The following is a 26,669-nucleotide window of genomic DNA, read 5'->3' on the forward strand; positions in this document are numbered from 1 at the left end:
CCAGTCTAACCTGTCAGAACTCCCTGCCTCCAACCCTCTGCCTCGCCCCTTCTATCTATCTTTAAATCCTCTTGGAACATGTCTATGGTAACTTTCCCATATCCCTTCTACTTTGGTCGAAATCCAACCATAACACCATGAACCAAAATTATTATCCTATGTGAAGGGCAGTATAAAAAGTTGTGCTGTTATTGAGCATGATGGACAATCATGAAAGTTGGGCACTGACATCGTGTGATACAGAGAAAAAGAAGATTTCACCCCCTCCCCCCAGCTCTGACATGTTATGTACATTTCTAATGTAATGATACATTACAAAGCTCTAAATTAAGTTTACATTAGACTCTCATTGACGGCCTGAGTTCACACATGGAGAACAGCTATTTGACAGAGGCACCAGAGGACGCTGGTCACCACTATAATTGTAACTCCAAGGAAGACATGTACAAAACGTGGCTTGGTACATGTATTGTAAAAACAGTGAAATCACAGGTCACAAAAGATTTTATACAACCACACAACGATCGGGGTCAGCTTTAATGGCTTTATTGCGTGTGGGCGGGGTGGGGGGTCTCCCCCTAATTCCAAGCTGTGATTCCATCATCCAACCTTTACATATTTACACCATTTATTGCTTACATATTTAAGCAATGAAACCTCAAGACAAAATATAAACCTAGTTCACAAACTTCGTACAGTCTGACCCTGGTATAATGCAGCAGATGGGGGTCGATAAAACGAGAACCCACATTACAATGGATTGCTTTATAATACGGCCTCCTGTCAGCACTTCTGGGCTTGTCAGGGCCCTGTATATAGGAAGCCAGTCAGGTAGTACCAGAAACAGAGGACACCTAACTCCAGCATACTGCAGCTCCACGTTATATCCAAACCCATAGGATACTGAGTCCATGGGGTCGGACTGTATCTCTGTCTCCAAAAGAATACAAGTTACTTTCAATAGTTTGTACAACTCGTTGCTGCTATTAGCACCTTCAATACATTGATAAACTATTTAAGAAGCTTCTAATTATCTAATATCTCAATGTTCCGTCTATTGCTTTAGTCACAGCTGTTACAGTAAGTTCTAAAAGTTGCAATTAATCCAGACAGAAGGCCTTTGTAGAAAACCCCGGAGTGTTTTAATATTGGATCCCTGGAATAGCACTGTTTTATTTCCCAGAACATGGTGAGCATGAAATTCTCTAAAAGTATATATCAGTTTTTCTGAAGAGCTTTTTCCCCTCAATTTAATTTCTTCTGTCACTAATGCCAATATTTCACGTCAGACCGAGAAGCTGAGGTAAGGGGCTATGTCTGTATAGTTACTGTGAAACATGGGAAACCACACAGATTCAGTTCCAATTCTAGGGTTGGGGTACTCAGATATTCGGGGGAGGACCCACATTGAAGGAGTTTACTCTGGATCTAACCTCCATCACAGGGGACCTTGGTATCATTAAGTATCAATAGCTTTTTGTTCTTATTTGGATATTTCCTCTTTCACTTTTTTAAGAAGATATGAACTTTGTTCATTATGTATGATTAAGGGTAGTTTGAAGCATTTTTCATCAAAATCAACAGGTTAAGCTGGTGAGGTTTAATGTTAAATATAAGAGCTGTTTGGTCCAGTGAGCTACAATTTTGAAGTCTCAGTCTCCGGCAACTTTACAGTATTCAAAATATAAAGGGTTCGGGCTGGCTGTTTTGTGAAGTAAACCAAATAGAACTTGAAAATGGTCAAAATTATCCAGAATTTTGTGTGAATGTGGACATCATGTGAGGTCAAGCTTGGCTGAAATCTCTTGCCAATAGTTGTAGATAGCCAGCAGACACTCAATGATGATACTCACCATCATCAACACTCACCAGACATTCACCGCTGGTGACACGCACACAACTGCCAATTCTCACTGCTGACAGTTGCCACCCACAGTCACCAACAGTAAATCGTGACTCTCAATTGGTCTGTCCAGTCAGATTGGAAGGCAAGTTGACAATTTCATTAAGTCGCCAAAGTGTGAAAAAAGTGTCGGAGAGTAAACATCTCTCTCTCCTGGGCTATCTATATCCCTCTTTCATGGTTTTCCCCCTGCCACTTGTTGGTTCGATCCCGTGCACCTAATCCAGGGTAGTCTGGCACCAGACCCACAAACTACAGAAATTCATTGTTTTTGCTGCACTACATCAGCATCAAAACAAACGACAACAGATAGACTTTAAATAAATGCCGTTATCTACATAAAATGCAAAACAATAAAACAATACATTCACATAGACTTCTAGAACTAGACAGATTTATGTAAAAAAAAACTCCAGTTTTAAAGGCGGACATTAAGCAATTTTTCCCATTAACATTTTTCACAAGATGCAAACTACTCCAATTTAGACTCCTGTGTGGTGGATGCACCATGGGGGCTGGGTGGGAGTACAATGTTTCACATGTGACAATTATCACATGAAATCTGTTATGAAACTGCAGATCCCCCCACCCCCCACCTCCCCCCACACACCCTATATTTGAGAGCTTCTTTCCTTAATGAAATTGACTTTGGAACATAGCAGAGGAGAGATTCTAAGGATTCCTCCATTCACTCTCCCTGAGGTATATGCCACTTTTGGGGTGTGGTTAGCTGTGGTAAGCGTATAGAGGATTATGGAGAAAAAATAAGGAAATAAGAATTTAAAAAAATGCAGGCTCAGCAGGCTGAGTGGTCTCATTTTATGTCATCATGACAAGTAAAGGTGTCAGAATAACAATAAAACCAGCACAAAAAATAAGCATTTCAAGAACATAATAACTGAGTTGCTTCCTGTGAAACTGCATTATATGCAAACACAAGTGCTTTGGGACTTCCTTCCAAAGTGATAAGGTGCTATACCTAATGCAAGAATTATTGTTATGATAATTATTATTATAGACCAAAACAATCCTCTGTTCAAGATCTGCGTTGAGTTGGCTGATCTTGGCTGTGGTAACAATAGAAGTCCTTTATCTGAATTTATCACTGATGGATGTGAAAGGGAAGGCAAAATCCTGTCCTCATCAAGTGATACCACCCCCACCCCGCAAACAACAACAATTTGCACGTATACAGCACCCCTCACATAGGGTAGTATCCCAGAGCACTTTCTCTCATCAGATCATACTTCCCACCACACCCCTCATTTGAATAGCTTCCCAACATTAAATGGCCTGGACTCGCACACACAGAAAGGCAATTTAGATGACATACTGTTAGGCAATTGGTGCACATGAGACTGAACTCAGCACAATTCATCACCTTCAGGAGAGGAAGAGGAGGAAAGGAGAATACTGGAAGATGCAACATTTTAGAAAAAGTTAAAAAAAACTAAACTTTTTATTAGCGTACAAAAAGGGTTTTAATGTGTAGATTTTTTGGGGGGACATAAACTCCCAGCTGGTAGGGTACAACTCCCAGTCAATACACATCTCCAAGCCATATAAATTCCTCTAAGCAAATCTGTCTTTAACAATGGGCTCTATATGTTTCCCAGTCTGGACTGTATGACTATTGATCTGTATACAGTAGCTGTTATGGTGTAATTCTGTTTTTTTATTGACAATACCATTCTAATACATTTTTTATTAAGAAAACTAGCCCTCGCTGTACACCACTTGCTTTTTCTGAGATACATGTGTGCTGTTTGGAAAATAACTGAAAAAAATCTTTCTGTACCTTTTAGAAAATGTTAAAAACAGCTCAAGATTTTTTCCTATGAGTAAATGTTGACCCTCCCTATAGATGGGTGGTAATTGGGAGGGACACATTGCTCAATGTGGGAGAGGAAGATCCCACAGGAATCTCTTCTAAACAAGCAGCTGCATTGTCACACACAGCTTTCTCTTTCAGCTGTGGAGATCTCTCCTGCTGACAATTTACCTCTTTTAGGTCTGTTTTCTCAGAGCACCTGCAATGGTTTGTACAGTACAGGGTAACGTTAGTGATCACTCGATCCATGGGCTTCAGTGAGTGCATCCAAATAGGTAGGAAGTCCCAGTTCTGGAATTTCCTGGGCAGGCGATTGGGACTGCGAGTTTGCATGATGTTGATGATGCCGATGGCAATCAGCATGACTACGAAAGGAGTCCCAACACCCACAAGTACCTGCCAACCTGCCATGGAGAGGCCAAAAATAAGCGAGGGCAGCAGGAGGAAGCAGCAGATCAGATACAGTACAGCAAACCAGCGGTAACTGGAAGTTCGCTCTCCCAATATCTTGGCCATGCGAATGGGGAAGCGGGTTTGTGGCAATGGGTACCACAGGATTATCCCAGCAATGTTGAAAAAGAAATGGCACAAAGCGATCTGCAAGACAGGCATTTGACTGTAAATACTCAAACCACTGCTGTCCAGTAGATACTCACTCAATTCAATCAAAATGACAAATAATGCTTTAATTAATTAATTAAATAATTTAATTTCCAGGGAGCAATTGATCTTAGTGTTTTTTGGCCTAAGGAAGGGAAAACAATCATCCAGAAGGCAATTCTTAATTGTTGTCCATTGCTGGAAAGTGTTCTTGTGAAGATCAAGCACTGATCCCCCAGTGGTCAAATACCTTTCAAGCATAGTCTCTTTGGGTTTGACACTCCAAGGAGACACACAATGCAATGAAAGATTGGGAGGTGATTCTCTGTGGCAAAATTTCGGAAGACACTGTTGATGACAGATCAGTCAACCTGGTTCATTAGAAGGATTCGGGGAGCAGACTAGTTAGTAGGGGCTGGGATTCAACTCAGGCTCCTATCAATTGTGCAAGCCAATGCGTAGAATGGTCGGAGCTAGAAAAGCAGTGGGAAGCTTATCAATGCTCTGCAATGGTAAGCTGCATAGTTCTAGTTAGTTAAGCTCCAGCAGCACCACATTACAAACTCTGGGAGACCCAAACCTTAGTTCTTGCCAATCTGCACTTGAATTCTCAAGGATTAGGTAAAGGCACAGGTTGGCAAGAGCCAAGATTTGGGGACCCAAGTGGGTGCGTTGGGGTACTGATGGAGTCTAACCAGGAACACCCTGTAAGCTTCCTGATGGATGCACATTACTTTTGTCATTAGGCTCAGTGAGTATTTTAACTAATTAATCTTTAGAAGCAGATTTATTGTGCATTGAGGAAGCATAGCGCGATCGTGTAACTATGTTTGTGCACGTGTTACTCCCAGTTTGTGGAGGGAGTTGGTTACCTGCAAGGAGTTTTCTAACTTGTCACCATGGCTAGCCAAGGCTGACAGTATAGCAGTGGTTGTGGTACCTATATTGGATCCCAACGTCAAAGGATAGGCACGCTCAATATCGATCACTCCAATACCTAAAGAGAGGATTACAAGGTAGAATTACAAGAAATATGAGAAATCTTATTATAAAATCTTGTTATTTTTCGCCCACAAAATACAGTCAATCCACTTTACAGTATATCCAGTGAAGCACTTTGAGACATCTCAATGATGTGATAAGGCGCTACATCAAATGCAAGGATTATTTATTATTATTATTGTTATAATTCACATTATCTAGACTGCCACTCCAATACAGTGCTGGGGGTGCACTGTATCATTGGAGTTATTGTCCTCGGGATAAGACATTAAAATCAAGTATCACCTGCCTATTTGAATGGACATTAAAGATCTCACTGCACCATTTGAAAAAAGAAGGAAGTGTCTACCAGTTCCTTGGCCAATAATCTCCCAAATGAAATTGATCATTCACATCATAGTTGTTTTTGGCATACTGCTGGGCGCAAATTGATTTTGTCTACAAAATATACAAACACTATACTTTATAGTGAATCCTCTGACAATGCAGCTCTCCCCCAGTAATAATTCCCAGTAATTTCTGTAGGAAAACCTAGTAGCTGTTTTGTGCACAGCAAAGTCCCACAAACAGTTCTTAACTGAATGATCAATTAACCTGGAGGTATGCTGACCAGGATCTAGAAAAGACTCCCCTCTCTTTTTGAATGGTGTCATGGAATCTTTAACATCCACCTGAACAGGCAGTCGGGATCTGGATTTAAATACTCATTTGAAACAACAATTCGCAACAATTCAACACTCTCCCAATCCTGCACTGTCAGCCTGGACTGTGAGCTCAAAGTCTTGTCACAGGGTTTAAATTCACAACCAAATGTCGCAGTGGTGAGAATGCTACCAATTAACCAAGCTGACATACGCTGTCACAGAAATTCAATGTTATATTTTAAGCCATAATTGGAGGAAGAGATCATTTTTAACGGAATGTCTCTGCTGATCAGAAGAGAGCTACCTCAGTGACAACCAATGTCAAATACCTAGCAAAAGGGGCCACGGTCTTTGCAGCGAACTTACCAATGAGTGGAGTGATGATTGAAGTAAACACGGAGCTGCTTTGGACAATGAAGGTCATACCAGCTCCCACCACCATGGCGATGTATCCCGATATCCAGCTGAAGGGGTATGGGAAATCTAAATCAAACAAAGGGACAACAGGAATTAGATCCACCTAGATATCCAGCCACTAAGCCCTGAAACTCTGGAACTCTCCCTCAATCCCTCTGCCTTGCCCCTCACTCGCCTCTTCAAATTCAGCCTAAAAACCTTCCTTTTTGATTGTGCTTTCGGTCACCTCCCCCACTCCCTCGCCCCCTGGCTCATTGTCAGACTCCGCCACTGTGAAGCGTTCTGGGACCTACCCCACATGAAGGGTGCAAGTTGTTGTTGTAGGTTTCTTGAGAGCATTTACTTAGATTAGAAATCAAGAAAATCAATTCCCAAACCCTGTCTATCCACTAAATTCACTCACTACGTTAATATTCTTCCAAATCTCAATATCTGTTTTGGAAAAAAAGTTTTCCGCCAAATCCAACTTCACAAGGAATAATGGAACATAAAAACATTCAATCCTACATTTGTTCAAAAAAGAAGAAATAATCAGAATTAAATAACGTGTAACAGATTCACGATGAAAAACAAGTGAATTGGCTCAATTTGTAAAGTAAAACATTGTTTTAACATTAATTATAAAATGTAATGAAAAACTGAAGCAGTAAAGATTTCTACACATTCCGTGAAGTGACAAGTCCACTCACCAGTGTTAATCAACCATTTGATAACTTTGGCTACATGCCCCCTCAGCATGGAGTTAAGCAGCTTAACGATCAGCACCAGACACGTGCAAAGAACCACCAGCGAAACAGCCAGCAAGATCAGCCCCACAGCCAGATCTGGCAGAGTCATATTCACAAACAAATGGTTACCTGGAAACAAGAGACAAATATTGATGGGTCAAATCATAAGCTTTCAAATGGTGAGTGGATCCTGTGTTAACTGGTCACTTAATCCATAACTGTTTGTGGGACACTGCTGTGCGCGATTGGCTTCCACGTTACGCCCACAAAACATACACTTTACAATTCAATTCACCTTACAGTATATTCTGTGAAGCACTTTGAGGCGTCTAGAAGACATAATAAGGCGCTACGTCAAATGCAAGGATTATTATAACTAAATGTTTAGAGTAACAGTCAAATAATGTGGAGTCCTGTAGCTCAGTGGTTAGACAACTCGCCTTGCAAGCGAGACACCTGGGTTCAATTCCAGGCAGGACAAAACTTTGGGCAAGTTTCCTCACTCCATATGCCTAATAATAATCCCTCCAAAACAAAATAATAATAAATTGGTCGTTTTCAATTCACGACCGTTTGTGGGACACTGCTGTGTGCAATTGGCTGCCACGTTTCGCCCACAAATATACAGTCAGTTCACTTTACAGTATATTCTGTGAAGCGCTTTGAGACGTCCAGAAGACGTGAAAAGCGCTATATCAAATGCAAGGATTATTATTATTATTATGAATCTATAACTCAACAAAATAACTCTGTTCCTCTGATGTGACAGTCTATAAAATACATCTCTCCACTTTACCAGATGACAGATTTTTGTCCAATAAATGAGAGGCTTTTGTTAGCTGAACATTGCACTAATTCTTTTGGTGTTGAAATAGATCTAAAGTTAATTCTCGTTGTAATTTGTAAGGTTTTGCAATAAAACTTACACTTTTTCAAAACGTCTTCAGATGTTCTGTTGGTCAAGGAGCCGCTCTCGCCCTGCCAATAGCGAAGAGGTTTTTTAAAAAATATTTATAGATATACGTATTAATTTGTACATGATTTAATCTCTTTCCTGAGTTGTGCGGTAAAATACAAGTAACACAATGCAATTCAAGATACAAATTACTGACAGGTGTGTACAATAGGGATCTTATACAAAGAATTAAAGGGAAGGTTAGAAAATTATTTTCAGAGGTTGGTTGGAATGCAGATTTCTCTGCCACAACCATTACTGTTTCCATGAATTCCTGGAGAAGGGCATAAAATAGATAAGGGGAAGGGGAATACTGCTGGATATGGGAGCAAGCAAGAGAGTGAGATTAGATCTGGTGATTCACGATGTGAAAAACACCAGTGAAGATTTGATGGGTTGAATAAGCGGTTTCTGTGCTAAAATAAATTGCTGTTTTATAACATTTATTAGGTAAGGTCTGTAATATTTTAAGCTTGCCATTGTGTCGATTTACACATGGATTATTGCCATCTTTGGACTTCCTTTCAAGTAAGGCAAATATCATAATTACAGCAAATTTTAGTTCCTAGTTAGAGATTTTTTGGGTGAATATTTGTTTTACTGACATAATAATAATCCTTGCATTTTGATATAGCGCCTTATCATGTCATTGAGACGTCTCAAAGTGTTTCACAGAATATATTGAAAAGTTGAGTGACTGTGTATTTTGTGGGTGAAACGCAGCAGCCAATTAATTGCACACAGCAGCGTCCCACAAAGAGTCGTGGATTTTTTTGTTTGTTTTTTTGGAAGGATCATTACCACCAGAAAGAGTTCTGTCAATCGACTAACAAGTGATCTGCTAAGGAGAAACAAAACCTGTGGTCTCACTAGCCCAAGAAGCATTTTATAACCAGTCTCAAGACCTCAGGCCTAGACTCCTCAATCACTATAAAGCAATTCCTGTGCACTGCAACCCAGTGGCCTTTTATAACGGCATCAAGTAAAGCAAAACGGCTTAAAAGCTTGTAAACTTGATCTTTGATGTTAGTTAGGTTTGGTTTGTTCACTGACAGAGGTGGGACCTTCACTTTACAGGGAGTTGGTCAGGATGTACAGCGCTTTGGATGTTGTGTGGCTCTAAGGAGTTTCAGGCAGGTAGTGCAGTGATTGGGGTCATTACCTTTACACTTCAGATATCAGGTTCAGATGAAGAAAATTAATGTAATATCAGGGCTGAAAATATCCCAAAGGAAATGTTGGGAATTCTATCAAAAAATTCAAAAAGGAGGAAACTTTGAAATGTCTATAAATGTATATACCATCAATCTGCCTCCTCGTATACATAAGAGTATTGAGTGCCAGAAGGTGGAAAGTGTTTTACTTCTGAAATTCCCTACCTGACTCTTCTTTACGCACCAAACCTTCACAAGACTCTTATTCCTGAAATTTTCATCTCCTAGTGCCAGACCAGTGATGACAGACTTGTCAAGCTGAAAAAAATACCAATAAGATAACAGTCACCTGATGTAAACATCTTTCATAATATTTCTGTAAGCGAGAGATTACTTTCCTCACAAGACACAAAATTAATTCAGATAAAAAAAGGCTTTCAGCCCTCTGATCTCATCCCTTCAGAATACTCACCCCACTCTCCTCCCATCATAGATACCTTTTTAATTCTCATAATGAGATACCTTATTATTCTTGGAAGTTTTTAATTGCATAATTTAAACCGATGGAATAACAAAGTCAGGGATTTTTTTTACTGTCTAATATCTCACAATTAATTTCTACGCTATTTGTATTCTGCTATTCCATTTCAGAAAGTTAAAAATACACAAGGTCATTGTGTCTGTGCTGATGCTATCTCAATCACTCAAACTATCTACTCTAATTTAATTTCCCTGCTCTTTGACCCTTATTATCCTCAAACAATTGTCGAGTTTTGTTTTAAATTGTGCTGTTCAGTCGGCTTCAACAGCCAGTTGTAGTAGACGTTTTATGTTCTACAGATATATTCATTTAAGTGTGTATGTGCTATCAAACTGAGATATCAGCCCATTCTGTAATGATGTCCATTTTACCCAGGTTTGGAGAGTAAATTTACAGCAGTAAGTAGCAGTTTCATACCTGTATAATGTAGTCAGTGAATGGATCTGTGATGATTGAGAGGAAGTCTGGCGTATTTGTCCCAGTCTGGAGATGGAAACTCTTCACAACCACAAAGGTCAGTCGGTATAAGAAACCACTGGCAAGCTCAATGGGCAGCAGCACCAGCACTGAGAGCCAATTGAAGCAATCGTGGACAGTAGCACCAGCAAACGCCCTGGGTTAAATTATAATAATAATTATCTTTGCATTTGATATAGCGCCTTAGCACATCTTTGAGATGTCTCAAAGTGCTTCACAGAATATACTGTGCAACGAATTGACTGTATGTGGGCAAAACACAGCAGCCAATTGCACACAGCAGTGTTCCACAAACAGCTGTGGATTGAGTGACCAATTTATTTTGAAGAAATTATTATCTCCGGAAAAGTGATCCGCCAATCGACTAACAACTGGGTTCCTACTTACTGCTAGGTAACGAGAGTAAGGAAACTTGCTGAACATTTCGCCCTGCCGGGAATCGAACCCAGGTCTCTCGCCTGCGAGGCGTGTGCTCTAACCACTAAGCTACAGGACTTTATTTAAATCACATTAAATTAAGGACGGGCAGCCTACAAGTCATTCCCCATAAGCTTAAATCCAGTTATTTACTAATTTTTCACTGCCATGCTTTATACCTGTGGGTCTCCAAATTGAAGGCAAATGGTTGGGAGTCAAAAACTTTATGGTTTACAATGGTCTTTACTAACAGTCGCTGACAAGGAATCCTGCTGGTTCTAAGCACCAGAAGTAGATCACAGAATCTCACAAATCAGCTGTGAGGTACTGCCAGATACTATCCTGATTTCTCATTAACAACGCAGAGTTGTTAATAATCCCTCCAAAAAAAATAATAATAATAATTTGGTCACTCAATCCATGACTGTTTGTGGGACACTGCTGTGCGCAATTGGCTTCCGCGTTTTGCCTAAAAAATATAACGCAAGGATTATATTATTATTATTATTGATGTCAGTGAATGCTGCTGCGATACTTAACTATTTCAATCTTTATTTGCAACTGTGACATTGCTGTGTAAAGTCTTCTGTACTTAGGGAGTAAGAAACAATTTATTTATCCTTTATTACTTTCAACAACAACAAGATTATATTTGTATAGCGCCTTTCACGTCAAGAGGACGTCCCAAGGCGATGGGACAGAGTACAGCATTTCAATGTGGAATATTAAAATATTCAGCTACAAAATACATTACATACTTCAGTACAATTATGCTATGTTGCACTTTGAGACATTTCAATGATGTGATAAGGTGCTATATCAAATGCAAGGACTATTATTATTAAGGTAACCTTTTTGAGAAATAAAAAATGTTGTGAAAATCAGATAACTCCACTAATCTTCAGTTTCAACTGTCAGTTCACTGTATAAAGTGTTCTGTGGGTAGGAACACTGCATTGGCTCAAATGGGATTAAGAAACAACAGGGACCTCGCCCTTCTGAAACCTTACTGACTCGCTCACTCCTCCGCTTGGCAGTTACTGGTCTGCTTCATATCCCTCGCCCTGCCAACCCCACTATCAGCAGTCGTGCTTTCAGCCTATCTGCCCCCACTCTCTGGAACTCCATCCTGGAATCCCTTTGCCTCACCCCTTCTCTCGCTTCTTTCAAGGTCCATCTGAAGACAATACAATATGATACAAAATTACATTTGTATAGTGCCTTTCACGTCAGGAGGACATCCCAAGATATTCCTGTTTGATCATGTCTTCCCCCCACCCACTCCCCTTGGCTCCGATCCTTCTCGAATCCAACCCCCAGCTCAGGTGCAGACCTTTGACTGTCCAGCGCCTTGGGACACCCTCCCAATATGAAATATGCTATATAAATGCAACCCGGTGGTGGCGGTGTTTTATTACTTACTACAAACATAAAGCCAAGCAGATTTCAACTATTGTTGACACAGCCACTCCTGACCTTGGTGCATCCTCTTACCGTTTGAATTCACTTCTGTCTCCGGCCTGCATCAGTGCCACAATGGTACTAGTTATAGACGTCCCGATGTTGGTTCCCATGATAATGGGAATTGCGGCATTCACTTTCAATACTGGAAATAATACAAACATTCACAAAGCTTAGTGTTCAAGCATGAATTGTTTTTATTTAGTGCGCATAACTTTTACTAGATATGTTATTGAAGTTGATCAGCTGTAGCTGCTACAGATTCCTTCTGGTCAGTAATTGTCTTTAAATTCTGGAAAGTGTATAACGTTTTGTCCCACTCATAAATGGAGGCTATAACTATCCCTTAAGACAATTATATATAGTAGTTGTTATTAACCAGGGACTGCAGTGCATCGGGGTGAGGTATTGAATTTTTAAATGTTACAGTACATAATAGGTCATTTGGACTATCAGATCTGCATTGATGTTTCTCTCTAGATTTGATACCAAATGAACTCTCACTTCCTATTTTCCTCCAGGTCACAGATTGACCGACATTCAACCGAATTTGGAACTGAACCACCTACACCTAGGTAAGTCTTATGTCTTATTCTTCATCTGTGGTAAGTTAGCTGCTCTCGGCTAGAATGACATTGCCTTTAGCATATATGAGCCATGGCCAACTCTTATATAAATCAGCCAGGGCCACTGCTCCTGGAATGCTGCAGATTGTGAGGATCAGCTGAGGACAGAGTTGGATTTGTTATGATGCCCCCCATAGTTATACATTTTCTTAGTTTGCAGATGAAGAATCATCACTGGGTAAACTACGTTAGCACCAGCTCCTACACAACAGCATAACGTGTACTTTCAGAAGAGATGGGAAGAAAAGTGAAGAGGACATAAGTTGTAATCTCAGCATTTAATTTTGTATGCTTTGGATCTTCTAATAGAAGTTATAGGTTTACTAGTGTACTTTTCTCAGTTGGTAGGATTCCCATCTCTAAGTCAAAAGGTTGTGGCTTAAAGTTCCACAGCGGGACTTGATCTCACAATCTTGATTGCCAAGCGCTCTGGGATGCTACTCTGCGTGAGGGACGCTATATAAATCCAAGTTGTTGTTGTTGTAGCCATTCCAGTGCAGTACTGGAGAATACTGCATTGTCATACATGCCATCCTTTTGATGAGATGTTAAATGGAAGTTCCGTCTGCCTGTTCTGACAGTGGACGTTAAAAATCTAACAACATTAACAGNAAAAAGGGAGTCTCTGCTGGTTTCCAAGCCAACTAACTTCTAGATAAATTGTTCATTCACATCCTGGCTGTTGGAAACCCACTACACATTTGCAGTTAGCATTGCTTGACAGTATTACTGCGAAATACTTTGTTACGTTTCAACATAAGGAACCATAAAAAATGCAAGTTCTTTGTTACTCACTTCCTGATGATACCATGCTGACAATAATGGACGTTGAGGTACTGGAGCTTTGGACCAGGACAGTAACAAGGATTCCTACCACAAGTCCAGCCAGAGGATTGGATAGGATTGCACTGTCCTTAAAAATGTCACCAGCCACCTTACCTGAAAGAGATAAGACTATTTTAAAATATGCCTCATGGACGTGAGACTCATCCAAATAGCTTATCCAAATAGCTAATCCATTGAATAGTCATTTTCAACAAAACCAGAACTTTTCATCTTGTTTTCTCCCAAATCTCCATTTCCATCATCGTTGCCAACTTCCATTGTCTCCCAACACCTCAAAGGATTAAGATTAAACTCCTTGACCTGGTCTTCAAATTTCTATGTTGCCTCCCTCCACACTATGTGTTATAGAAATTTTGCATTGAAGTAACCATTTAATATAGTTCAACAGGTTATAAAGATGAAACTCCATGCATGCTTTACTCTACTCACAAAATATAATACATACCAAATTCTGTAGGTTTTTTTGCATAAAAGACCATTACATGCAGTAATAAACAAAGTAATAAACATTACTGGCATCAATTTGTTATACTCCCACTTGGTTTGACCTGGAGAAGGTCGAGTTTTATTGTCCATATAAAATTCTGTCTAATAATCACATTTCCACCCCCCAGCTTGAATGGAAACCCTCAAATGTCCAGCGGCTTGGGACATCCTCCTGACAAAAAAGCAGCTATATAAATACAGTTTGTCGTCGTCGTTACTGTTGTCTCCTCCACCCACTATATTAATGTGTAGTTATGGCTGGTAGGACCTGTCATCTAACCAAACAGGCCATTGGGGGCGACGCAGAGGTCAAATTAACATCGGCAACTGATATATATAGGGCCAACTATATCTGGTGAATAAAGTAACAATTAATCTGCGACTACATTGAGAGTTAATGTATTTCTGGGAGGGATATTTTCTTTACTCATTGCAAATTTCAGAAGCAGTATTTCTGCATTTGCAGAGGGTTCTTTATACTGAATGCATGGTGGAAATATCTCAGGCATCACTGGCAAGTTGGAGACCGGCACAAGCAAATGCAGAGGCGGAATCAGGGAAGAGGCATGCAACAATACAACACCACCTTAATCATCCCATCAGTCCCAAGGGAAAATGTATTGAATGGTTCAGGTCAGAAAGGATTTTCAAGGATATGATGATGGAGGTTTACAGACACACCTCCACCAATCCAAGGACACAAAGAGAGTTGGCTGACCTCATAAGTCCAGTCTTGCATCCAAGAAGTTAGTCAGGGACTTTACTGTCCATGAACTTGAAAATAACAAAATAAACAGTCACTTCACCTTACGGTATATCATGTGAAGCGTTTTGAGATGTCTCAATGACGTAATAAGGCGTTATATCAAATGTAAGGATTATCATTATTATAACCGACACCTTCGACTTCTGTCACAGACTCCTTACAAAGTCTTGGGTGGGGAAAATCTTGTAAGGATTATACCAGTCTACTGAACAGGTTGTGCCTGAATGCACATAGGTATATCTGCTTTTGAAGTAGTGGAAATCCCATACAACTTATGCTTTTATGATCTCGCGGGCCTCCTGAAGGGTCAGGGATTAATGTAGTGGACACGTGTATTAAAACAACACTTGCACTTATATAGCGACCTCCACACAGGGCAGAGTCTCAAGGCGCATAACGGTGGTGGAGCCTGACTCCGACCCGGGGGAAGGGGAGAGGTGACTGTAAGCACGGTCAAACAGGGAAGTTTTCCACCAGGACTTGAAAGAGGGGAGGGAGCAAGGGGGAGGGATTGAGGGAGAGTGCTCCAGAATTTTGGGGCGTAGTGGCTCAAAGCACGACCTCCAATGGTGGGGCGGAGGGTGCGAGGGACTGGCAGGAGGCAGGTCCCAGTTGAGCGGAGGCGCCGGCTGGTGGAGTGGGTAGTGAGGAGGTCGGAGAGGTAGGAATGTGCCAGGGAGTGAATGGATTTGAACACAAGTGAGAGGATTTTGAAGTTGATCTGTTCGGTGATGCGGAGCCAGTGGAGCCTGGCCAGAACTGGTGAGATGGGAAGTGCTTTCATTGATAGGAAGCAGGAGCCTGGCCTCACATCTCCAGGCATCCACAATGTCTTTGGAAATACCCCATTCCAGTTATGTCTTGTAGATCTACATACCTGTCCTCCAATAGCGGCTTTGGAGGTGCCAAAGATCATCTTGTATCTTGGGGATGGGATTATATACCAACTCCTCCAGCTCCTGGGCAGGTGGGATATCTGATAATATCCCTCAGTTGATCAGCAGAAGATATTCATTTTCTCCATTAGGGGCTATACTGTTCTCACCATTGGTCTCTCAAATCATTCTCCTGTTCCCGCTCAGCCAGCTCAGGTGATGACAGCTCCATAAGGGTGAACTTCAGCAATGCCGAACTCTATCCTGAATGGGCTACTAGTCTCATGACAACAGTAAATTCACCAGCAACATCTGTATTGAGAAGTTGGCCGAGAGTCCAGCCCTTTCTCCAGCATACAACAAAAGAGCTTTGCTAAATCAGTCTTCATGGACTTTGTGTAGAGGTATACCAGCTCTCTGGGCTGTCTTCTGACATCTTTGTCAGACTCCAGTCACTTTTATCTCCTACTCTTTCAATGGCAGACTCGACAATGTGCAGCATCTTCCAGTTGGATGTTGGACTCCACTAATGGGTAGGTGGTGTATGCTTTTGGTTACATTATCACTTAGTTCCTGGGAGAAGCCCCAAAACTGCCTGTCAAAGCTCTCAGCAGCCTTTGGCTGTCCATCCAGTGAAACCCTGTTATGTGCCTGAGCACTACAAGGCTATGGCCTACATAAGTGCTTTCTCTTGCACTAGAGGTCAACGGCTGCTGAGGACTAACAAGTAGTTGTCGGGCTTCTCTTACGCTACTAGCACATCTTGCCAGGTACACACCTCTATAGTTCTGTGTGTACAACCACGTGCATTCCCTTGAATACCATGGAGTCCTTTTCTCTGTATGCTTTTCTGTATGATGCTGTGCAGGATGTAATGACTGTATGGTCTTGTGGGAAGATATTCCGTCTGGGTCTAAATTGACATAATTTATGTCGCATTTTGCAGCATCCAAAATGCATTTAAGAACTTTTTTATAGTTCTTAAAATACCTTACAGAAAAACAACTTAAAAAACAGTTTGTCAAATTGTTTAAAATCTTACATAAATCTGTAAATCTAGAGCCAAGTTGAAGTCTGTGTTACTGAACAGGTTTGGAGGGAAGGGGCTGGGGGAGGGGGATACAGGTGAAGTGCTTGGTGATGTTTATTTTTGTTATATTCTTGCTGGGCAAAATACCAAATCAGCTTCATGGGCCACCATCCCTTTGCTGGCCTCTCCTCAGCAGGTCGTGATGTATGGACAGAGAATGGATCTCTGTCATACAGCTGGTCTCTGTTTCTTCTTCTTTCTCGGTCTCCTCCCACTGCTTGCTCACCGCTGCTTCTGCTGTGGAGCTTATATCTCTCTGGGTGCTGGTGGTGGCTGAGAAAGATCTGCAAGTGAATGACCACTACTAAAAACATGCATAAAAGTGCACAGCACATGCATACATACAGCCAAAGCCCTAACGGGTAGGGTGGTCCTAGTTGGACAAGCAGCGGGAAATCCTGACAATCAAGGCTATCAATGGCAAGCTATGCCATTTTAGCTGGTAAGACTCCAGTTGTACCCCAAGGCACACTCTGGGTTCCCCAAGCCTGGCCAAACTAAAATTAAATGTTTTCCGGAATTAGGTAAGCAAGATGTGTTCCTCCAGGGAGAGCGTGCACATTCCAGTCCAACAATCTATCTCTAGAATGTTTATGTTAAGGTTGGATTGGATACCCTTAATGTATCAGTCACGTGGCTGACCCAACCCCCACCCCGCCACCAAAAAAAAAGCGCTGTGCGCATGTTTCTGTTTGAAGAAAGTACTGTTACCTTGCATCGGGCTGAGAAACGTGCACTTAACCCCTCTTCCAGGCTCTTCCTCAGTATCTCTTCAGTTATGTTACGTTTCCTCTCCTTAAAGAAGTAATCACTGGTTAATTACCTCTAGATCCATTCTCTGTGATTTTACTCTGAAATAATAAAGTAAAATAGAACCAATGTGCACTTTCTGACATTAATGAGGCAAGTTCCTCTTATCATCCTTGCACTGGTGCCAGCTTTATCAAAGGCACTTATTTGCAAATATGAGAAAACTTGTTAGGTGTTACAGTAATAAGATGCCATCATTAGCAAAAGAATAAATGATGGTACATCAAGTAAAAAGTCTACTGTACCTTGAAACTCCTCTTTTGCTGCACCTGTTGGCACGTCCTTTTGGTAGGGCTGACTGCATTGACCTGACTTGTTATTTATTTCTGTGCTTCACGACTAATATCTCTTTTTGCCCTTGTAGCCAGCTGTACCAAAGACACACATGAAGCTCCATGATGCCCTCCACGATAGCTTGGACCTACTCCATGAAGAAACTCTTTCTGGTTGCATGTCTCTCTTCTCCAGATTATCCACTTTTGTTCTTCATGTTTTCGCCATGCTTGTCTGTTGAACCCTGCATTAATATGCCCAACAAATGTTGCTGAGGCCAATGTGGTTGTTGATGGTCTTGTTATAGACAGTCCTGGGATTTCTTTCTGATTGACTACTCTTTTGTCATATAATTCTGATCCTTCTAGAGATTATCATTCATATAGTGGAATTTGGCTGTGTTAACATTGCCATATAAAAAAATTACTTTATAACGCTTTCAGAGAAAATACAACACAATTCTGACCCCCATTGGGGAGAAATTCAACCAGACTTACTCTGCTATGTAGCATTTTAGAGCACTCAAATTTGTCAAATTCAATAGTCTTAATTTTGAAGTTTATTTAACAATTTGTCAAATTCTGGTCACCCTAAAATGTTACGTGAATAGAATAAATCTAGAGCCAGATGTAATTCTGTGTCTTTTAGGTTTGAAAGTAATGGAGTGAAAATGTTATGGGATTATTCAGCAGCATTTCATAATGAATTCCTTCTGTTAACTAAGACACGGAATGAATTATAAAATGCTGCGAACTTTGCCCCCCAAAGGTTTCACTTGTAGTTCCATGCCTTATGCAATGTGTTATAGAATCAGCTATGACACAGCACAATATACCATCTATTCCTAAAGAATGAACATTATTGTTTTCCAATGCAGTGTTTCAATAATGCTCTCTGCTGGTGAGGCGTTCCTGTAGGTCAGTGGGAAATCCCATTAAAGATCCTGTTAAGAAATACCACAAGGTTGGACACCCATGTTATTATCCTTACCTCCTGCGAGCTGAAAGGCTTCACTGAGAATCACAAGGGAGCACACAAACATGTAGAGGAAGAAAAGCAGGAAGGAGATCTTCAGCACCAAACAGAAAATGCATATTGCTCTCTTTGGATCTACAACACAGAGACATTGAGAATGTGTCAAAAACAACTCAGGCCCTAAAATTCCATCTGGTCTCAGCCTGCAAGAATATTTCACCTCATCAGATAAAATGGTGCAATTGTGGAAAATTTGTTCATTCAGTCAGAATTTTCTGCTCTTAAGATCCCAAAAGAGGTTTGGATGAAGCAAACCTTTTGCTCATTTGATCTCTTCAAAGCAAAATATCCACCTACCACCATTCAATTGCAACATCAAGTAGTTCCTAAATTAATTCATTGTCTTGGTCTAAAATTAAACAACCCTTTCTGGGAACACATTTCACAACCGTTTTACTTGCTAAATATTCTCTAGGTAAATAAATATTTCCTGTTGTTTGAAGAGATCGCATATGTCAAAGATCCTTCTTGACTTGAACCTCATTTTGGGATCTTGTGAGATGAGAATCAACGTTATATATAATAACCAATGTTAAGCATTGAACAGTTATGTATAATAACATAATAATCAATATTGAGACGCACTGAGCAGTCACATACAAAAAGGTAAACATCACCTTAAAGAATTCGGAAAATCTTATCTGGTGATATTGAAAGATAAGTTTCTCACCTCTCCAAAAAGGCCTGGTTGTGATGTTCACTTTGGATAAGATCCATGATTTGGACGAATGTGTGTCAATTTCATACTTATCAATACTATCCACCAGACTGATGGTTGAGCTTGTGCAGAGAACAGTGTGGTCTGAGTGTGGTCCTATCATCCCCTGGCTAGGGTAGGATTTTCTGCCTGCAAATTAGTTAATATTTTAATTTGCAGAAAACAGAGAAAGACTTAAGGATGCATTGGACCATTATTATTTTTTATTATTATTATTGTTATCATCATCAATGATCTACTGTTCATTACTCATTTCTTCCATCCCACCGTAAGTGGTTAATTGAGTCATTATGCCTCCTAGAAACATATCTTTTACTCTGGCTTTGGTCAACATTCCCAAACACACCCATCACCTTCCTTTCCCCCATCGTTGTTGTAAAATCGATAACAATCACATCATACAGTATTTTTTACTCTGATAGCTCTATGTGTCAGTGTGGTCCAAGACACAGTGTTCGCTAACACATCATCTTTTCATTATGCATTGATAATGAGATTTCATGGGAGAAAGGTGAATCACGTTGGTGGTCACTACATGGGTGAATGCTATCAATGTGATAATGCGTACAGAATGCTTGTGAAGAAATGTAATTATAGAATTATGCTGATAAGTAATAAGTTAAATAATGGACAAAACTAGCTAGTAGTCCACTACTAATAATAATCATTACTCTTCCATCTAGTAGAGGGATCAAAAACAAGACAATATTATTAAAAATTGGAGTTAAGTTAGCAGCTGCTGCTCAAGCTCCACATCTCCATCTGGTGGAACCATCGCTCAAAGGGTAGGGAATCGTGTCCGACCTGCAAACAGGAAGATGGTAGTAATGCTCTCACACATTTCGTGCTAACCCGTGTTGCCCATCTTGAAACTCACTGGGAGTTCCTGGTACCTGCCACACAGCTAGTGAGGGCTCAAACCAACGCTTGTTGGAAGTCAAAAGACCAATAGTGACTATCCTCCTTGGGGCAAGATAAGTTGGGTATCCTTAGAGCTGAAATGGCTCCAAGGTGCCATTTTTGGCAATGGAATGTCAGAATCAATCCAGCATTCTGTAGCGGTCTCTGTATTCCAGTTTCTGAGCCAGGCTGGTCTACAGCACTCCAGGGCACAGCTGATAACAGCATGGCCAGCCTGCCTGATTGACAGGATTTGGAAGGACAGACCAGTCACTGAGGGCAGAGATTTTCCTCATGTAGCTTGTTAACCCCGGCAGCCAAAACCCTAATTGTTAGGGTGGTCTTAGCTGGAGAAGCAGCAGCAAAGCTTGCCAGACAGTGCTTTCAATGGCAACCTGTGTGGTTTTAACTGGTTAGACTCCAGCAGTACACTACTGCACACACTAATTCTGTCGAGAGTATTAATGACCAGGACTCTTTTTAAATAGCAACATAAGATCTTTTTATATCCAGCCAACAAGCAAATGGACCTTGGTTCAACATCTCATCTGAAACAGGGCACCTCCAACAATGCAGCTCTTCCCTTGTACTTGCTTTTAATTACTTACTCAACGGTTGACAATAGATGAACGTGCTACTGACTGAGGCAAGGTGAAATAATATGCTTTGAAACATATTCGTATATGAGAAATGTTATTTATGTATAAATTGTACTTAAGATTTAACATGTTATTTTTCATATTATCAAACTACAGAAGGAGTGTATAACTGGAGTATGAAAGGCAATAGTTTTCCAGAATTCAGTACCTTTGATGATTGCACATGGTGGAAGAGGGGATTCAGGTGTACCTCCATTTGAGACCCGAGATGCCTGGGATAGGGACTCAGAGCTGGCTGGACCAACCCCATGATGTGAAGCCATTGCTTTAAAAAGCTACAGAGCAAATAAAGAGCAAGAATCAAATTAGAACCGTTACTCCTTTTGCACATAGTACAAAAATTACTGTTATTCCAAATAGGTTTGGGAATGTCAAGGCTTGTAGTATGGGTTCCAGTCAAAATTAAAGTTTGCAGCTTCCATAACTACAGAAACACTGTCATAAAAGCAGGACTGAGTAATCACCAGACTGGTGTTGTGCATGAATAAACCGTGCTTAGGATTCACACTGAAGATCTCATGTTTTCAAAAGTCCAATAATGGTGATAACATTGAAGGTGGAAAAATGAAAAATGAATGATAATGAAACAGGGTCATCTTTCTTCTTTGTTCCCATTTGAGAATGAGTTAAACTTATTACTTCACTTTAATCATTATTTCCGAAGCCAAGCAGTATTATTCCAATTTAAATAGAATACATCACCGCCCCCCCCCCCCCCCCCCCCCCCACACACACACACACACACATAGATATCATTGGAGCTGGAATTTCAGACTGTAACAAAGTTATTTCATGTTCCATTGCCTGGCATGCATATCTGAAAGGGAATGGCTGGCAAAGGTACACGAGGGAAGGACATTTGGATTGATTAATTAATTAGATCCATCACAGCATCAAGCTGTTTTTCAAAATGTTTGGGAAACCTGTTGCAGTGTTAATTGCTGTAGAAATTAGAACGACAGAAATTTACAACACAGAAGAAGGCCAATTGGCCCATTGTGTCTGTACTGTCTATTTTACAGTTCAATTCCCTGAAATTCTATCTTTGCTAAAACGTTTAGTCCCTTTTCCACGTTTTCTTTCATTTCTACTTCAGCTCATTTTTCCCACCCCTGGCTATATTAGTTTAAATCGTTCCCCACAGCACCAGCAATTCTCCCAGCAACGAGATTAATCCCAGTCCTGCTCAGGTTATAATAATAATCCTTGCATTTGATATAGCCCTTATCATGTGTTTGATATTGTAGTGTTGACAGTACAACCCAATGCCCCAGAAATCTAAACCCTTCCTTCCGACACCACCATTCCAGCCACGCATTTACCTGACATAGCTTACTGTTACTACTGACAACCACAACAACAACTTGCATTTATATAGCACCCTCAGAGCGCTGACTAGAACATGACACACGCAGCAATGCTGAGGTTACAACACTTGAGGTCCTGCACCTCAGTCTATCTCTTAAACCCTGAAACTCATCTGCAGGACCTGAAGCCTATTCCTTTCTATTTCATTGGTTCCCATATGAAACACGACTGCTGTTCTCCCACTATCCCCAAAATGTTTAGCAGCTATTCTGTTATGGCCCTTTTCCTGGTACCTGGCAGGCAAGACACCATTCAAGACTCACTTTTGCATCTAAAGCAACTCCTCTCTACTATGGAGTTCCGATCACTATCACATTCATGATTTTCATTATTAATCATAATAATCCTTGTATTTGATATAAGGCCTTATCATATCCTTGAGAGGTCTCAAGTGAATTGACTGCATATTTTGTGGGCGAAACGCGGCAGCCAATTGGCACAGCAGTGTCCCCCAACAGTCGTGGATTGAGTGACCAAATTATTATATTATTTTTTCCCCCCTTTGACAGCCATTTTTCCCCTTTGGCTGCCACTGTGGCATTGCACCTGGTTACCTTCCACTGGGTGCCTTGCCACAGATACTCAGTGTCTGATGCATGTCCTTTCCCACACTCGGCTCCATGAGTCTATCCTCGCCCAGTTCCATTGGCTCCACAACTCCCAGCAGATTGTGTTCAAGATCCTTGTTCTCATCTTTAAATCCCTCCATAGTCTTGATACCCAATCTACCTCTGTAACCTTCTGAAAACATAGTGATATGGCCATTCCCCTCGCTCTACAGGCACCGGCCTATTTCATATCCCCTGTACCAATATCAGCTGTTGGGCTTTCAGCCTATCTACCACACTCTCCGGAACTCCATTTCAGAGTCCATCTGACTCGCTCCCTCCATCACCACTTTTGAGGTCTACCTCAAGACCTACCTCTTTGACCATGCCTTCAGTCATCTTGATGTACACCTCTTTAACGAGACGACTCTTCTGAGATATCTACTCTCAAGACTGAAGAGTCGCATCTCCGCCAATGCAACACACCCCTAGGACTGCATTGGAGCATCAGCTTTGACTATGCGAGTTCAAGCCCTGAAGTGTGGCTTGAACCCACAACCTTCTGACTCAGAGCTGAGAGTGCTACCACTCAGTCAGGCTGTACCATGATTCAAATTGCAAACAAGAAAATAAAACTAGTTTCAAAAATGCAGCTTATATAATAGAAATAATCCTTGAATTTGCATATAGTGCTTATACTATTGAAATCTCAAAGTGTTTCACATGGAACTGCTGCCAAGTGTAGTAACTGTACATTTGTAAGTAAATATTGCAGCTATTTTGCATAGCACGTCCCAAAAATATCGACGACTAATTCATCTGGAACTTTGTTGGCCTGTACAGAGATAAAGAGACTAACTGTAACATATGTTCACATCTTACCTGATTTTGTAATGAGTTTTCACGGCTAAACTCTCACATTCACATGCTGACCCAATTCCCTTCAGTGCAGGAGAATATGATTAAGACACTTTTTATACTCAGATCCCAAGAGCAAAGTCTGAACCAGCAAAAAACGCAAAGCACGCACCCACAATAACTAACTGTTGCTCAGGAAGCTGGATATTGTTAATTTATAATCAGCATTTAATGGGAAAATGCTGAGGCTGACAATACCAAATATTACTAAATGATCTGACACACAGAATCATCAGGACAAACAACTCACTGTTTGAGTTTGACACTGCAGACATAATAATCATATTTGCTTTTAAAACCAATTTTTCAAAAATGAACTTCCAGGCTAAGACTAGGTGGAATTTTACATTCCTGTCAAGTTATGGCATATTATAACAACAACAACATTACATTTGTATAGCGCCTTTCATGTTAGAAGGACGTGATTTGCTCCTTGCTATTTACACAGGACAGGAATTAATTAGATTGCTTCTGAAATCACCTATGGCCAGGATTGGGGCTCAACATCCATGCAATTAGCACCAGTTCATAATCTGAAACATAGAATTTCTGTATTTTTTCATAATTAAAGTATATTATTGGTGTGAGAGCAAAGAGAAGATATGAACCAAACTCAAAGAAACAAAAGGATAATCCATCGTGTGATCAACTGACAGGATCCATTTCATAGGAGGGTGGGGTAAAGGGGAAAGTTAAGGTCAAAGGAGACGGAAGAGAGAAGTTTAGCTCATTTCACCTCACCCTAGACTAGATAGACTCTGTTTTGGGGCAAATGGTAATCTGTCTATTGAAGGAATTCATCTGATGGGCTAATTGGCATCACCTTCTTCCATACTTTATTTTGTAACATTGCTTTAGTTAGAAATATACTTATAAAAATAATGCCACGCGTACCTTCATTTTAAAGCTCACCCAACAGGAGTCCGACATGATCGACTCTGTAATCAGATTACTGCAACCACCTTCCCCTCATGGCCTGGTCTATCTTGGCAGTGGTCCATACACAAGGCACGATCATTTTACCAAATGAAACCTGAAATTCACATAAGAATGGAAAACTTGTATGTTACATTGGAATTAAACAGAGTTTTAAAAACTGATACCAAATGCACAGGTACAATGAGCTGAACATTCCCCCTCTATGTATAAAATGTCTATGTTTGTAACGCCATTTGTAATGCTCACTGAAACATCTCAACGTGCTCCAAGCTTACAATCAAGGATAGTGATGTTTTTATAGAAACCTTCCACTCGGATAGTTCCACAGGACTCACTGGTAAATGTATGTTTGCATATTATTCTTTTACCTTTCCACATATAATTAAAAAATTGCATTAGATCGTATCCAATTTTATAAATCCTGTCACTCGCAAATCCTTTCACATCCTGGCACTTCCCTACCTCTCCGCCCTGCTTTCTCCCCAACCCACTACCCTCTGCCTCCACTTCACTGGTTCCAGCCGCCTGCTTGTCCCTCACGCGTACCTTCCGTTCCATCTTTGATGGCCTCGCTTTCAGCCACTATGCCCTGAAACTCTGTAACACGGTCCTTCCAGCCGTCCACCTTGCCCCTTCCTTCCCCATCTTCCGGTCACACCTGAAGACCTTCCTCTTCGACCGTGCCTACAGTCACCTCCCCCGGCTCGGTGTCATGCTCCGCCACTGTCAAGCGCTTTCGGAAGCTACCTGCATGACGAATGCTATATAAATGCAAGTTGCTTTTGTCCTAGTAGACTATAAACTCAAAATGCTGTGTGGTTTCCACTTCAGACAAAAGAAATGTCCATGTTTAGGTAGTATATACATAGCGAACTCTCAGTTTGTTTCTGAATATTCTTAAGCATGATATTCCTAAACATAGGTAAGACTCAACACAACACAAATTCAACACAAATTCCCATTTGTACGACTTGAACCGACAATTGAGCCAGAGGCTGACATCTACATCAACATGTTTAAATGTGATCATGGAATTAGATGCCAAGATTTTTGAACAAAAAAAGGAAAATGTTGCTTGTGTCCATCACCTTAAAATTTACCGCAGCCAACCTGTTAATTGAAGACAAGACAGTCAAGAAGAAGGTTCTGTAAAATGCATTGAATGAGGTCGTTTTTCGCTATTGAAATATACAGCTGTTGGAAATGATGGAACTCACATTTGACTCCATAGTTATCCTACATCATTAAGAAAATAAATATAAGGATAGAAATGTCATACTTTTATTGGAAATATGAGACTAGATTAATCATAATTTTAGGACACTATTAAGAATTACATGTCAATTTCCAGACAGGTGTTAAATGAGTTTTGTGCAGTTAATACAGGAAATTCAATGGGGCAGCATGCCTGAAAGCCTGCCTGCTGATGGTGGACCAGATAGGGCAGAGACATGAAGCGGGCCTGTGTTTGTTGAGTGAAGAGAGCAGTGGAGTCAGTAGAGTCGAAGGAGTCAGTATTGGTGCGGCATGACTGTGGAGGGATCTTAATGTGAGAACGAGGTTCTTGAATTTGATCTGCTGAGGCATGGTGGAGTCCAGGGAGGATGGTGGTGATAGACTGTTGGAACTTGGGGCAGGAGAGGACATGGGATGAAGAATTCTGAATAGTGCTCAGGCTGTGT

General features: G+C 40.8%; 1 protein-coding gene across 1 annotated transcript; it reads right to left on the reverse strand.

The window, feature by feature from the left end:
- Positions 1-530: 530 nt before the first annotated feature.
- Positions 531-24,095, reverse strand: LOC103177307 (sodium-dependent phosphate transport protein 2A). The gene is made up of 13 exons (XM_007891421.2): positions 24,013-24,095; positions 21,363-21,489; positions 19,608-19,784; positions 18,893-19,012; positions 13,552-13,695; positions 12,164-12,275; positions 10,193-10,388; positions 9,460-9,552; positions 8,052-8,103; positions 7,087-7,254; positions 6,347-6,463; positions 5,207-5,331; positions 531-4,331 (listed from the first exon to the last, which is right to left on the reverse strand). Exons 2-13 carry the CDS (start codon positions 21,475-21,477, stop codon positions 3,762-3,764), a joined length of 1,989 nt encoding a protein of 662 aa, XP_007889612.1. The 5' UTR covers positions 21,478-21,489; positions 24,013-24,095; the 3' UTR covers positions 531-3,761.
- Positions 24,096-26,669: the final 2,574 nt, after the last annotated feature.

The sequence above is a fragment of the Callorhinchus milii genome, unplaced genomic scaffold (genome assembly GCF_018977255.1).
Source record: "Callorhinchus milii isolate IMCB2004 unplaced genomic scaffold, IMCB_Cmil_1.0 Scaffold13, whole genome shotgun sequence".
Lineage (NCBI taxonomy): Eukaryota > Metazoa > Chordata > Chondrichthyes > Chimaeriformes > Callorhinchidae > Callorhinchus > Callorhinchus milii.

What these genes read in the sequence shown, in the direction of transcription:
- LOC103177307 (XM_007891421.2), bottom strand. Translation starts at nt 21,477, where the DNA reads ATGGCTTCACATCATGGGGTTGGTCCAGCCAGCTCTGAGTCCCTATCC. An exon ending in AGCCTTTCAGCTCGCAGGAG is followed by an intron (nt 13,696 to 18,892) that starts GTAAGGATAATA and finishes TATCTCTTTCAG; the next exon opens with GTAAGGTGGCTGGTGACATT. An exon ending in TGAAGACGTTTTGAAAAAGT is followed by an intron (nt 7,255 to 8,051) that starts GTAAGTTTTATT and finishes TCTTGTTTCCAG; the next exon opens with GTAACCATTTGTTTGTGAAT.